The sequence below is a fragment of the Notolepis coatsorum genome (assembly GCF_963971535.1).
Source record: "Notolepis coatsorum genome assembly, chromosome: 1".
Taxonomy (NCBI): Eukaryota; Metazoa; Chordata; class Actinopteri; order Aulopiformes; family Paralepididae; genus Notolepis; species Notolepis coatsorum.
Window position 1 is genome coordinate 168,448,295 of NC_140165.1, and position 15,078 is coordinate 168,463,372.

The 15,078-nt window shown below is 45.0% G+C and overlaps 1 protein-coding gene across 2 annotated transcripts in view; it reads left to right on the forward strand.

The window, feature by feature from the left end:
• cgnl1 (cingulin-like 1) overlaps positions 1–15,078 on the forward strand; it is a 128,194-nt gene extending 113,116 nt beyond the window's left edge. Inside the window, exons 18-20 of one of the 2 annotated variants that reach the window (XR_014619994.1) lie at positions 6,270–6,433; positions 12,542–12,747; positions 13,111–15,078. Coding sequence is in view for 1 of the 2 variants with exons in the window: in XM_084319815.1 (XP_084175941.1) it covers positions 6,270–6,433; positions 12,542–12,692 (315 nt within the window). In the remaining variant the exon portion in view is untranslated. Of the gene's footprint in view, positions 1–6,269; positions 6,434–12,541 lie in introns of both variants that reach the window. The other variant, XM_084319815.1, reaches the window with a different exon arrangement.

The window sequence follows — 15,078 nt, forward strand, 5'->3', positions numbered from 1 at the left end:
TATGTCCTTTAACATGCATCATTCACGGGGTGAGAGGGATTTTACTGGAGGATTATATGTTTTGTTAACTAGCCCTTTTTTTTTTTTTTTTTTTTTTTCAGCGTTTTATCGCTTTATTTCTACTGGGCAGTCCAGTAGGGAGAGACAGAGGAGGAATGGGAGACAGAGTGGGGGGAAGACATTCGGCAAATAACGACGGGTTCGGGAGTCGAACCCGGGTCGGCCGTGTCGCGGCTGAGCGCGCTATGTGGTTCGGGCCACTGGGGAGCCCTAACTAGCCTATTTTTAAGAGCCATACTGCTAAGACTAAAGGAGCGGATGTTGCAATTGTGTTACTCCCCTACTAGGAGAACGCTGGTGACAGGGATCCTGTGCTAGTTACGGCTAGTGACTTTTCCTTTTTTCTTCAATAGCTGCTAGATTTCATTCAAGGCTGAGAGCCTGCGTGAGCCACACACGATGCCAGGTATCATAGTGTCTTTATACCTGTATCACTGTACATAATAATGCTACAACTCTGTACATACATCTGATTAGCACTACACTCAGTAGTACTAATTTATATATTTTATACTCCGTTTAATCACCTGTAAATTGTTTATTACCATTGCACTTTAGTGTTACATTTGCACTCAGGTTGGATGCCAAACTTATTTTTTAATCTAATCTATTAGTAGATGATCTTATTACAGAAAGACTCAAGTTCTACTGTAGAATGAGCTTTAATGTTTGGATCATCAACACGGTAGCCAATGGAGGAGTACCAAGGACACATCGGCGTAACCAAAGAGTTACTTAGACTTACTTAGTTCCTCCCACACTCTGAAGTGCATTGGGCTGTGTTTTCTCCACTTCACTCAGTCTTTGGCACCATGCTCCTCCTCCTCCTCCTCCTCCTCCTCCTCCTCCTCCTCCTCCTCCTCCTCCTCCTCCTCCTTCTGGACCCCGTTTGGGTGGATGCCCCTTGTCTCCATATCTTTAAGGAAGGTTCTCCTCCATGTTAGCCTTGGCCTGCTTCGCTTCCTCTTCCCAGCCAGCTGCCAACTAATGGCTGTTTTAGGGGCCTGTTCTCCTGGCATCCTCAGCACATGCCCCATGAATTGTATTCTCTGTGTATATATATACAATCTGGATATACAATAGATATACAATCTGGACGGTAAATTACTGCAGCTAGCAACCGAGTTTGTAGCGGTGCCTATTTGTCACATCTTTAACACTTTCACGGCCCAAGTGTAATTTCTTATTAGTCCCTTGAATGCCCACATCCACTCCAATGTTAACGTTAATATCGCCTAATCTATGTTTTAAATTATGGCTATGTGTCTAATCTGCCCGTCGCTTATCAAAGACTCATTTTCCAGTCAACATTGTCATGGCAGATTGTTTTTTTATCGCTTCATTTCCGTTTTCTAGCATTTTGAAAATCACTCGATTTCACGGAAAAAACAACACATTCCATGATAATCGCCTTTTACTGGAATATTCTAGAACGTTGTCATTGTTCGGCCATGTCATGAATCGTTTTAAAATAAACACTCGATTATCGATAGTATATGTGTACGCACGCACGCTCTTGCGGCGAGCCGAAAATCGAGTCTCCTATTTCCTGACGGCGCGCACAGTCAAACAGCGATAAGGGGGGGGTTCGAGCTGGAGCATATGTGTGTAGGGTTTTAGAAAATAGGTATTAGGGGTATATCCTGTATAAGGCATTTGTATAATTGGTAATTTCGTTGGATATACACTGTATACGGTAAAATATTATTATAGACTTTTTTTTGTTTTCTGTTTCTCTACTTGCATGTAATTTTAGCCACCTTGACTGTTAGTTTCATTATGCATTGTGTGTTGAGTACTGACTTTTAATAATTTTTGTTTTGCAATAATAAAAAAAAAAAAAAAAAAAAAACAGCGATAACACACAATCACATAAAAGCTTATATCTCTGTGAAAACTAGTCTGATTATCCTAATACTGATAACATAGATTCCTTACCTGAGATCAGATGGTATCCAAATGGTGTATTCCAATTCCCGATCGCCATTCAAAAAAATCGCTCATTTGATTGATCCATCGTGTATACAGTAAAACACATATTCCCCGCGGCTCCGAGGCTACAGAGTGAAGCTGGTAGACCCCGGTTACATGAGTGAGAAGTAAAATGTGGAGTGCAGGGTTTTTTTTTCCCATCATTGAGTCCAATCCAAAAGGGTGATTTACCATCTGGAAGACGATAGGGGGCGCTTTTTTCACATCTGAGCGCCTGGGGTGACTGGATCTCCAACGGTAGACTCGCTTGATGCAATATGATTTCAGATTGCTAATAAAAGAAAACGAATAAAACGAATATTCTCGTGAGTGGGCATTCAACCCGCGGGGGGGTAAACACGAGAAAACTCGTGGATGGCATTCAAAGTGTTAATGTATGTTTTGAGAAAAGTGTATATCCACAGTTATGGAAAATTCCAAAAGTCACTCCCCTGCCGAAAAACAGTAAGGAGTCCTTCAATGGGCCAAATAGTAGACCTGTGAGTATCTTGCCTGTATTAAGTAAAATGTTTGAGAACATTTTATGTAAGCAAATTCAGGGATATTTGGAGGAAAACAGCATTAACTCAGAATACCAGCATGCATATAAAGTCGGCTACTCCACAGGCACATCACTAACATCGCTTATTAACTGGTTGAAACACATAGACAGAAAGTCAATTGTGGGTGCTGTGCTTCTGGATTTTAGCGCAGCATTTGATATCATTGATCATGAGTTCCTACTTGGGAAGCTATTAGCATATAATTTCAATTAATCTTCTATTAAATTAATGAATAGTTACTTGGTTAACAGACAACAAAGGGTATTGTTTAATGCGACACTTTCAGATATGGAAACCCTTCAATGTGGCGTCCCCCAAGGAAGTTGCCTTGGTCCTTTGCTCTATTAAATTTTTGTTAATGATTTACCTTTTTACATATTATTCAATGTAATTTAACATTCAACACAATTAACACTTTAGGTGCCAGCCGGTCTAGCCATCTTTGTACCTACTGTGCCACCGCTCTAAGAGATAGGGATTTTCACTGTGCGTGGCGGTGTTTGCAGGGCTATATCTATATTCTATATTATAGCTATGGAGACAATACTATGGCTCATTTGACATTAACTATCCATCGTTCGGGCGGTCAGGTGGCGTAGCGGAGATTGTGCTCGTCACCAATGCAAGAGGCTGCAGTCTCGACTCCCGGAGAGTCAGCATTGCCTTGGCTCGGGCTGATCGCTATACTAACTCGTTTGGCTGAGTTAGGGGGAGGGGAGCCGTGGGTGGGTCGGTCCTGGGCGTTGTGGACAGCGACCCCTACAGTTCGGTCGGGGCGCCTGCACAGCGAGGGTAGGATCTGGAGAGAGGTAGTGCGACCTTCCACACGTTACACTCTCCCAGTGAGAATCTGCACGGCCAGGCTGGCTGCCGGCTGGCTGCACATGTGTCGGAGGAAAGCATGTGACAGTCTCCGGCCTCTCGGACCAACAGTAGGGGAAAGTGCGCAACAACCAGGAAGGGGGTTGGGAATTGGCATAACGACTAACAGTGGGATGGGAGAAAAAATCGGAAAAAGAAGGAGGGGGAAAAAGATAATAAATAAAATAAAAAAAAACTATCCATCGCTCAACATGTGAAAAAGAATAAATTTGTTCATGTATACGTTCGCGTGTTATACCGTGGTGAATATTGTATAGTTTCAGAGTGATCCTGGCTCATTCCTGAAAACGGCGCTATGGAGCAATATGTGAATTTAGCTACTGTACAAGCGTTCGTGTTGCTCGCCTGGACACGCTACTATTTCCAATTCAAAGGTATATAATAGGTATTATGTTTCATCATGAATGCATGAAATCAATACGTTAGTTTACCAATAGGTTAAAGTGTTATTAGTAGGGCTGTCTTAAATACTTTGAAGCTTCGAAGCTTCGTTCGATGGGCATGGGATTCGAATATATAAAAAGAAAATTAATAAAAATTTCTTTTTTTAAAACAAGATTAACATTTTCTTAAAACAAGATTAAATTAACCAAAATCAAGAAAATAACTTGAAATAAGCAAAATTATCTGCCAGTGGAATAAGATAATTCAAGATAATTCTACTCAATATTGGACTTATTGTACCAAATACAAGATATTTTCACTTGATAAGATAAAAAGAATTGCAGTGTACATATCTGCAGCTACCTGGGCCTCCAGAGCACTTCTCCATGAACATGAATAACCATCTCAAACAATTCTAAGGTAGTTTTAAGTTATTTCTCCGGCACCGTGCGCTAATATGGATTCCCGCGGCACGTGCTAATATGGATTCCCGCGGCACGTGCTAATATGGATTCCGGCAGCGCGCGCACAGCACAGCACCACTGTTGATATTTTTTTCAGGGAAAACACTGTATACTAATATCAAACACCTTTTTAAAGTCAAGTTGATAGAGATTTTGGTTTTTGGACTCCAAGGCATTGTTCATTGTTCAACATTTCTCAGGACAAAGATTTGATCATTGCAGGATCTATTGGAATGGAATGGAATTCAACTTGTTCTTCTCACATCTAGAGCATCTTTGAGTCTATTCACCAGCACTGAGCAGAACACTTTACCAGGGACAGAAAGGAGGGTTATTCCTCTCCATTTACCACAGTTGTTAAGATCTCCTTTATTTGGCAGTTTCACAATGGCTCCTTGCCTCCAATCCATAAGTAAACAATGTTTTTCCCAACAAACAGCGGTTGCACAACTTAGTAAAAATATTTGTCATAGCTTCGCTGCTGTTTTTTTAAGCTGTTCTGCCTGGCATCTGATCATGTCCAGCTGCTTTATTGGTCTTTAGTTTCTTGATAGCCTTATTTAATCTCCTCTATGATCCGACCAGCAGAAAGGTCCAGCTGAGGTGTGTCTTCTTCCTCATGGAAGGTGTAGGAGTCGGTAGGTTCTTGTTGGTTCAGTGTTTCCTGAAAGTGTTCAACCTTCTGTTCTTCTTCTGTCAGAAATATTCTCCCATTCTTGTCCTTAAGTGGTATTTCCGAGCTCAAGTGGGTCTCTGTACACTTCTACTCAATCCATCTCTCCTCATCTTTCCACAATTCTTCACCAGCTTGTTTTCTTATCTATATGCAATAGTGATGTTTTAAAGAAGCAACACAAGAAGTTGCGGAAGCTACCAATGCCTGAAGGTGTGGAACACACAAAACACAAAAAAACACTTGTTTGTCCAGTATGGTACATGACTGATGCTTCATGTGGCACAACACGTCTGTTGCAGCAAACAGATTATTTAGTCTATGGTATCAGGCAATGTAAACACATGTCTACATTTGCATTTGCATTTGCATGAGTGTTGAAAATAACAAGTTTGTCTCACATTGTGGAGGGAGGGCCCTTTGGACAGAGCAAAATGTCAGCCGTGTGAGTATGATCAATGAATCTCTGGGAGTCTCAGGAAATACTGGCACAGAGTGAGCAGCTGAACCACACAGAAACATATCAGCAGCACACAAGAGGACGTTCTGATAGCTGAACCACACAGAAACATATCAGCAGTACACAAGAGGACGTTCTGATAGCTGAACCACACAGAAACATATCAGCAGCACACAAGAGGACGTTCTGATGGCTGAACCACACAGAAACATATCAGCAGCACACAAGAGGACGTTCTGATGGCTGAACCACACAGAAACATATCAGCAGCACACAAGAGGACGTTCTGATAGCTGAACCACACAGAAACATATCAGCAGCACACAAGAGGACGTTCTGATAGCTGAACCACACAGAAACATATCAGCAGCACACAAGAGGACGTTCTGACAGCTGAACCACACAGAAACATGTCAGCAGCACACAAGAGGACGTTCTGATAGCTGAACCACACAGAAACATGTCGATGGGGCAGAGGGCAAGTAATGTACTTGGTTGATGCCTGAACGCAAAGACGTTGGTCACTAGATCCCACACAGCATGTTTCATGAGGACCAGGTCAATAGGCCTAGGAGTAATACAGGGGGAAACCATGGTGGACATGGGTGGCCTTATTGGAAAACCTGTAGACCAATAACAGCTGTATATGTGTACAAAGTCGTGTCAATCTTATTTACAGCGTGCAAGTTATGGCTCTTCAAATGTTGACATTGTGTGTAGGATGGCGTCCCCCCTGCGCCTCCCCACAGTGTGTCTCCCCTCTAAGCCTCTGCGTCTGCCTTGTAACTCACTGGCCATGTGCTCCCCGGCAGCTGAACCTGCGTCTGAAGGCCCTGAAGAGGCAGATGGACGAGGCCGAGGAGGAGATCGACCGCCTGGAGCACGGCAAGAAGAAGCTACAGAGAGACCTGGATGAGCAGCAGGAGGCCAACGATCAGTTGCAGAGCCAGCTCAAAGCTCTGCGCAGCGAGATGAGGTGAACATGGTGGAGAAGGTTTAAATCACGCTTGTTGTATGTCTCTACGTTTATAATGTTCAGCTATTATAAAAATCAAAGAGAAGCCGGCTATTCTCGGTCCTTGCTCCACAATGGTGGAACGAACTTCCCACCACAGTCAGAACAGCTGAAACCCACCCAATCTTCCGTCGTCGACTAAAAACACGCTCTTTCACTAGTATGCACTCTCCTACTAACGAATCGACCTTGCCTATATTACTATCTACTATATGCTAATATTATGCACTCAAGTTCGACACTGTTTGACGAACAATGTTACTGACCCTTAGCTGCCAGAGTTGTACCCTTCCTGCTGACTTGTTGTACAGAACTTGTAAGTCGCTTTGGATAAAAGCATCAGCTAAATGACTAAATGTAAAATAACTATGCAGTGTGTAAAGGAAGCTGTGCAGGCTGATGCATCTGAACACATCTGAACACATCTGTGGTCCCGTGTAGCTCAGTGGGTAGAGCAAGGCACTTAAACTGCCAAGGTCAAGATTCAAGATTCAAGATTCAAGAGTTTTAATTGTCACGGTATACAGGTATACAATGAAATGCGGCTGGTCTTGCCCGCGACGATGTGCAATACAGTGGTACAACATATAATAGAGTCCAATAAAAATACAGTGGTACAACATATTACTAGAATCCAATAAAACAGTGCAATAAACAGGTACATGGTGTGCCATCTCGGTATCTGTACATTAGTATTTACAGAGCATATAGGACATGCTAGTTAGCTTTAGTAGTGCAATACACTGTTCCTGAAGTTATACTACTTTAAGTGGCCTTTCCTCTGGCCATAAGTGTGCGTGTGTGCGGCATGAGTGTTAAAGTGGCTGCTAGTGTGTGAGCGTGCTCAGCGTGCGTGTCGTGTATGTACTTGTGTGTGGATAGTTCAGTTTCTGTGTCTCTCAATGTTCATTGTTCAAGGCTCTGATGGCCTGGGGGAAGAAGCTTAGCCTAAGCCTCTCCGTCTTAGTCTCTAGAATTCGCAGGCGTCTGCCTGACCTCAGCAGCTGGAACAGGCTGTTATTGGGGTGGTGGGGGTCTTTCATTATCCTGCAGGCTCTGGATTTGCACCTCTTGTTGTATAGAGCCTGCAGGGGAGGTAGCGCAATACCCGTGGTACGCTCGGCTGAGCGCACCACACTCTGTAGGGCCTTCTTGTCCTGTGCCGTGCTGTTCCCATACCAGGCAGTGATGTTTCCGGTCAAGATGCTCTCTACAGCTCCTGAGTAGAAGGACTGGAGTATCTTCCCCGATACTCTGAACTTCCTTAACTGTCTCAGGTGGTAGAGGCGCTGCTTCGCTTTCTTTACTACTGTGCCTATGTGTGTTGACCATGTCAGGTCCTCTGAGATGTGGACCCCCAGGTACTTGAAGCTGCTCACCCTGTCCACGGTAGCCCCGTTAATCCTCAGTGGTGTGTGTGTCTCCCGCTGTCCTCTCCTATAATCCACGATCAGCTCCTTGGTTTTACCAATGTTCAGGAGCAGGCTGTTGTCCTGGCACCAACGTTCCAGTACCTCAACCTCCTCCCGGTAGGCCTTCTCGTCGTTGTCCGAGATCAGCCCCACCACCACCGTGTCGTCGGCGAACTTCACAATGGAGTTGGAGCTGAACTTGGCCACACAGTCGTGTGTGTAGAGTGAGTACAGCAGGGGGCTTAGAACACAGCCCTGGGGGGACCCGATGCTCAGGGTGATGGTGTTGGAGGTCTGACCCCCCACCCTGACCGCCTGGGGTCTTTCACTCAGAAAGTCCAGTACCCAGGCGCTCAGGGCGGAGCTCAGGCCTAGCTCGATCAGCTTGTCCACCAGTCTGGTGGGGACTATGGTGTTGAACGCTGAGCTGTAGTCAATGAACAACAGTCTCACATAGCCCCCCTTCTGACGGTCAAGGTGGGAGAGAGTGCTGTGCAGTACCTGGGAGACCGCGTCATCAGTGGACCTGTTTGTCCTGTATGCAAATTGCATAGGGTCCATATCGCTGGGGAGAGAGGCACAAATGTGGTCCTTGACCAGCCTCTCGAAACATTTCATGACCACAGAGGTGAGTGCCACCGGTCTGTAATCATTTGGACATGTTGGGGAGGGTTTCTTCGGTACAGGGATGATGGTAGACATCTTGAAGCAGGCAGGGACTACTGACTCCGCCAGGGATTGATTAAATATGGCGGTGAACACCGGGGCAAGCTGGTTTGCACAGGACTTAAGTATGCGTCCTGTTATACCATCTGGGCCTGCAGCCTTCCTGGTGTTCACCTGCATAAATGCTCTTCTCACACTGTGTACCGACAACGAGAGAGCGCCCCCGCCCCCCCGCGGTTGCCCCCCCCCCTCCACAACAGCCGGTGCGCCAGTGACGTCACTAGCCAGAGGGCTAGCGGCGACACTGTCTACACCGAACCGAGCGTAGAAGGAGTTGAGTTTGTCCGCTAGAGAGGCGTCGTCGCTCCCCATTGCGGGGGCGCTGACTTTGTAGTCAGTTATTGTCTTCAGTCCCCTCCACAAGCCTCTTGTGTCGTTTTGTGCCATTTGTGTCTCCAGTTTCTCAGCATATGTCCTCTTAGCAAGTTTAACAGCCTTGCGCAGAGTGTAGACTGAAGCCTTGTATTCTTCCATATTTCCTGACTCTCTGCCCAGGTTATAAGCCGTGGTGCGTGAGTTCAGGGCTGTTCTTATAGTGCTGTCCACCCAAGGTTTCTGGTTTGGGAAAACCTGCGCCTTCTTTGTGGGGACAATGCCGTCTGCCACTGTAGTTATGTAGCTTACAACGGTATCAGCATACTCGCTGACGTCACTGGCGCTTCCTTCAAACATGTCCCAGTCTGTATCCTTGAACGCGTCACGGAGCTCGGCCTCTGATTCGTCAGCCCACTTTTTTGTCTCACGTGACACGACGGCTTCGCGTGATCGCTGTTTGTATGCTGGGATTAAAAAGATGGAGTCGTGATCGCTCGCGCTTACAGAGCCCATCAGTGGCGGAGCCGCCACAGCCTTGTAGGCAGCTCTGAACGGGGTGTAGCAGTGGTCGAGTGTGTTCCCCCCTCTTGTGGAGCAGGCGATGTGCTGAAAAAAAGGTCGGCATCACTTTTTTCAGGTTTGCCTGGTTGAAGTCACCAGTCACTATCGTCGCGGCTTCCGGGTGCTTGATCTGCTGTTTGTTGATGTGGTCGTGTAATTCCCCCAGCGCTTTGCCGGTATTTGCCTGTGGATGTATATACACGACGGATAAAATGACCGCGGTAAACTCACGGGGTAGGTGGAACGGACGGCACAGGATCTGGAGATGTTCCATATCTGGGGAGCATGAACTTGAGAGGACATGTACTTCCTTGGGATTAACCCAGAGATTGTTCGTGAGGATGCAGACCCCACCTCCGACGCTCTTCCCAGAGGCTGCCGTGCGATCTGCTCTCAGGACGGTGAAATTGTCCGATGGAGAGACGCTGTTGTCCGGCGTTGCTGGCTTGAGCCATGTCTCAGTGAAACACATGATATTAACGTCTCTCATCTCCCGTTGGAATCGGACCCTCGCTCTCAAGTCGTCCATCCTTCCCTCCAACGAACGTGCATTCGCCAGAAAGATGGATGGAATTGCTGGACGGTAAGCAGATCTTTTTAATCTAAGTCTGATACCGCCTCGTCTACCTCTATGTTTCTTTCTGCCGTTTCCTTTGTTGCCGTTCTCCCGCTTGATTTCTGTTAGCCCTTCTGGGCATAAAGTGTCTCCCAACTCCAATTTGAGTCCGGAGTTTAGGTCCATAAGTGTCTGGCGGTCGTATGACATACCCGCCAGTGATGATTTAATAAAAAAAGTCGAAAAAACAAACATAATAGCTAAAAATGTGCATAATCGTCGCGGAGCTAAACCAAAGGCGACTGACCGGGGTCGCGCCATTGTAGTGGTTCGATTCCCTCTGGGGCGTTTTGGATAACTTTGGATATGTCCTAGCCCCTTTCGTGACTGTGATGCACCGAGTGAATCCACAGTCACTCTCAGATACGCCGCGACCAGGCTAACAGTTTTAAATCATTGTTACAAAACGAGTGGTACTTACAGAGCGAGCCGTCTATTTCCGCCATTGGTGTCACCGCGCATGCAGCAAATGCCTGGTGCGCATGCGCGGTGACACCAATGGCGGAAATAGACGGCTCGCTCTGTAAGTACCACTCGTTTTGTAACAATGATTTAAACTGTTTATTAGCAACTCAGAGCTTCCAGACCCCACTGTAAAGCTGTTGTTGTGAAGGATCAGATTAAACCGAATATGTATATTTATTTATATATATATATTTAATTGTATTTGTATATCGTTTGATATCCCCTGTATATTCCTTGTACAATATGCATTGAATATCCCCGTTTCTACTAAACAGCCCATAATAGTTTCATTCTACCATTGGACGAGAACCTGGCGCCAGGTTGCCATACCCCTAGGTTCAAGTTCAATCGTGCCGCCTAACATGTCGAGGCAGCCCCCGGTTCCGCGCAGTAATATGCCGGGCGAAATACGAATGGTACTATTTGTTCATAGCGCATATATATATGGCGCTCGTAAAGTAGAACTTTCTTCTAGTCCAGTTCTTTACCCTCCAACAGAGTGACAGACGCAAAAGCCTCCCCACGAAGCACGTGCGGTGTAGTAGGGCCTACTTGGCCCAGAATAGGCATTGAGATATCGTGTAGATTAATAGTTGAATGGTCATAGTTTGGCACCATACCGTCGAGTTGGACGTATTCTATTAAGCTAATAATAGTCTATTTATGTATGGTGCATCGTTCGGTTCGAGTTCTACAGTTATCAGTACCCCCATCGTTCCTGACGTTATCTGGACGCTTAACCAGGCTGGTCAGACCCCTAGTGGTGATTGCATCCGAGGAGCTCCGGGTCAAGAGCGACTGGACCTGTATATTGGATTACTCTACCCGACGACGGCGAGCCTTCCACGGCTCTTGGATTATGCTTTGTGTGCTTTGATTATTCCATGGATAAAGGCCAACACTGTCGAGTGTTGGAATTACCCCCCGGAGAGGACTCCAGGTGAGGCGGCGCTCTACACGTGAGGTCGCACCACGTCTCTCCGTTGTGGACCGGCAGATACCGTTCCACAGAGGGTCCAGCTGTATTCGTCTGCGGCCCGAGGTTCTGTGGGCACTGTGTCTAAGACTTTGGATTCTCCCAAGACACCGTCGGCCAGATGGGATACCGCCAGCGGCTTCTCTAACCCCCCCCCTCCTACTGTCTTACAACCAGCGGGACCCCCCCCCCCCCTTAGTGTATCCAGCTATAATCATTTAAGTACCATCGCTATCGTTTCCTAAATATTCCAGGTTGTATACTTACTCCCTGCGCAACCAGAGATTGGACATTCAATGTTGATTTACCTACGAATACTCATTTGCCATAAAAGTGCATATTCAATATTTCAAATCATAAATGTAATTAAGTGAATGTTGTATACACCTTTTGCTGTATTAAATATTCGATTTGGTACATTTGTGTTGGTTCGTTTCATCAGGTGGGAAAGTGTTCATCATACTTATATCTTGTACTGGGTGGCCAGAAGTTAAAGTACATGAGGTAGTGGTATTAAATATCATATCTAACAATACAGTCAGGGAATTGTACCCCTCAGCTACAGCTGTGTTAAACCCATATTGTACGCTGGGTATCTTTGAAATTCATATCTGATATATTTTTGACCCACCCCGAGCCCCCCGATCACGCTTGGTAGTTTCTTTTTAGCCTGGTCGCGGCGTAGCTGAGAGTGACTGTGGATTCACTCGGTGCATCACAGTCACGAAAGGGGCTAGATATGTCCACCAAGTGAAATATGTAATCATGTGACCAGCTCTGTACTGTCACCCTTACTCATACTGTGTGTGTGTGTGTGTGTGTGTGTGTGTGTGTGTGTGTGTGTGTGTGTGTGTGTGTGTGTGTGTGTGTGTGTGTGTGTGTGTGTGTGTGTGTGTGTGTGTGTGTGTGTGTGTGTGTGTGTGTGTGTGTGTGTGTGTGTGTGTGTGTGTGTGTGTGTGTGTGTGTGTGTGTGTGTGTGTGTGTGTGTGTCATCAAAGGCGTAAGAGTAACTCCGCCCCCCTGCTGAACAATCTCGACGATGACGACGACGACGACATCAGCACCGATGGAGAGACTTACTTCAGCTCGTCCTCCGGCAACAAGCGCCCCTCGAGTCAAGACAACATCATGTCCACCTACACCCTGTAGACTGACACTCGGGTCATGAAGACAACATGCATAGATTAGCTGCATATATATATATGTGTGTGTTTGTATATACTGTATATGTTTATGCATAGCTGAAGGACCAAATGGATAGACATCCCTTCTGAAGCGAACACTCGTCATTCCACATGCTCTCGGAAAACTGTGCACATATCCCTCCTTTTTCCTTTTTCACAATACAATTGTCGACCCAGGAAATGTATAGAGACGGACGGACGGACGGACGGGGTGGGGGGCTGAGTCACATGTCTGTGTTCTGTGATCTTTGGCAGTTGGGTATTTTTTTGCAAGAACAGAGCATTGAGTTGCACCGTTGACAATGGATTGCGATTTATTTAGATTTTTATATGTGTGAGCTTTTGTATCCAAATGAGCTTCTTTCTTTCTTTTTCCAATGTAGTGCTGACATGTATACATGAGAAGATGTCCCCCTGTCCATGATGTGAAATCACCCTGGATACTGTCACCATCCACAGAGTCACTCATATCAGGCGGCTGGTGGTTTCTTTTTGTATGACATCATTGAGAGACTTGCTCCTTTTTTTTAGGTGGTCGGAAGGTGCACCTCTATAATCACTTCATTCTGTGGTGCTCTTGTTTGTGTGTTGGTTCGTGCACATGTTTCCCCTGTGACTTCCTCAGTCACACTGTTGGCCAAGCTGCAAGGTTTGGATTCTTCATCATCACACTCAACAACTGCTCAACCTTCCAAGCACCTACGAAGTGCCAGCGCACTCCCAACAATTAGGGAAATACACACATTAACCCGTCTTCCCCAGAGTCAGATGAGAAGATTGATATCAGTTTCATCTCTGTGCGTCAGTTTTTGGAAGTTGTATTTCTTCACTTCCAAAAGTGCCGGACAGTGCCGCTTCCGCTTCCATTCATTGTGCTAAGCTAGGCTAACATGCAGCCAGATAGCTTTCTACTGAACAGAGAGGAAACTGGTATCTATCTTCTTGTCTCTCTCTGGAGAAGACGATAAGCTAATTTCCCAAAATGTTGGCGTGTTCCTAAGCTAGGCTAGCATGCACCTGGAACGCTCTCTGGGGCTACTGGAGACACAGAGACACAGAGATGAAACTGATATCAATCTTCTTGCCTGACTCTGGGGGAGATGGCAAAGAAGTGTATTTCCCGAAATGTTGGAATGTTCCTTTAATGTTCCAAAATCAAGTCCTAACTGTTCAGGATCACAGGAAGAATACAGATGTGAACTCGGTTGTAGAGTAGATTTTCCCTCCCAAGTTAATTGTAAATTACACTTGCTTGTTAATGATTAATCTAACATTAGTGCAATTACAAGCACACTCTTAAATGCACTGTAATGGAGAGCATACCCAATGATGCTTATTTGAAACATGAAGTTGTTCATTCCTAGTTTGTATGCATCTCAAATGTGTTGAAGTCACATTGTTATATCTGATAGAAACTATTCTATTTTGAATATTCATTTTTGTATCATGTGTTCAAATAGAAATATATTTACTTTTGTAATCAATATCAACTCCAGGTATATGAAGTGCAGAGTGCCAGAATTGGATTTCGTTCAGCCAAAATATTTTTTTATTTATTTACAGTTGAACATACAAATGGCTGGCTGAGTGAAGGGTACCGCTAATGTGTTTTAGGGAACTTTGTATGAGGGATTTTGTACAAACCTTTGTATCGTTTTGAATTGTAATTCATCCACAATAAGCCAACTTGGGACCCCTTACTATTAATCAATGTTACAGTATCCTGCATGTACTGGAAAACACTTTGTACCTTTCATGTGATCATATTGCAGTTATCAAATCAGCCTTCTTTCCTTACGCTTGTCTAGTCGCCACTTGCTTGACTGTTGATATCAGTCAGTCTTAATACAATTTATATTAGTTAAAGCATTGTACAAACTTATCACACTGTAAAGTGCCTCACCTCTGTACAGGATTAATGTTACACTTTGAAAAACTAGTTATGTTTCCAATAAATCTTCCATAAACAAGACAGTGTTAATATTGAACATGCTGTAAGTCTTTGTTTTTTTGTTTTTGTTTATGTGTATTTAATGTGCCTCTGTACGTATATGGCCATGCAGTGCCTGTGATGAGCATCTGAGTGCCTAGTTTAATGTTTCTAAACACAATCCTGTCAGAATCGTGCCTATCCTTTCGTTATGGACTTGAGGGAGTTTCTACAGATGAGATGTCTGACAATCGATCTTTTGCTACACTGTGACAATTTGCACTGTCTGTTGGCTTCTTACTGTGTCCAAATCTGCAGCATGTGAATGAAGAGTGGAGCGAGAATGGTTCTTGCCACTACCTCTTTATACACATTTGTATTTTGCTGAGACAAACAATTCTGCTGAAACTAAAATAAAGTT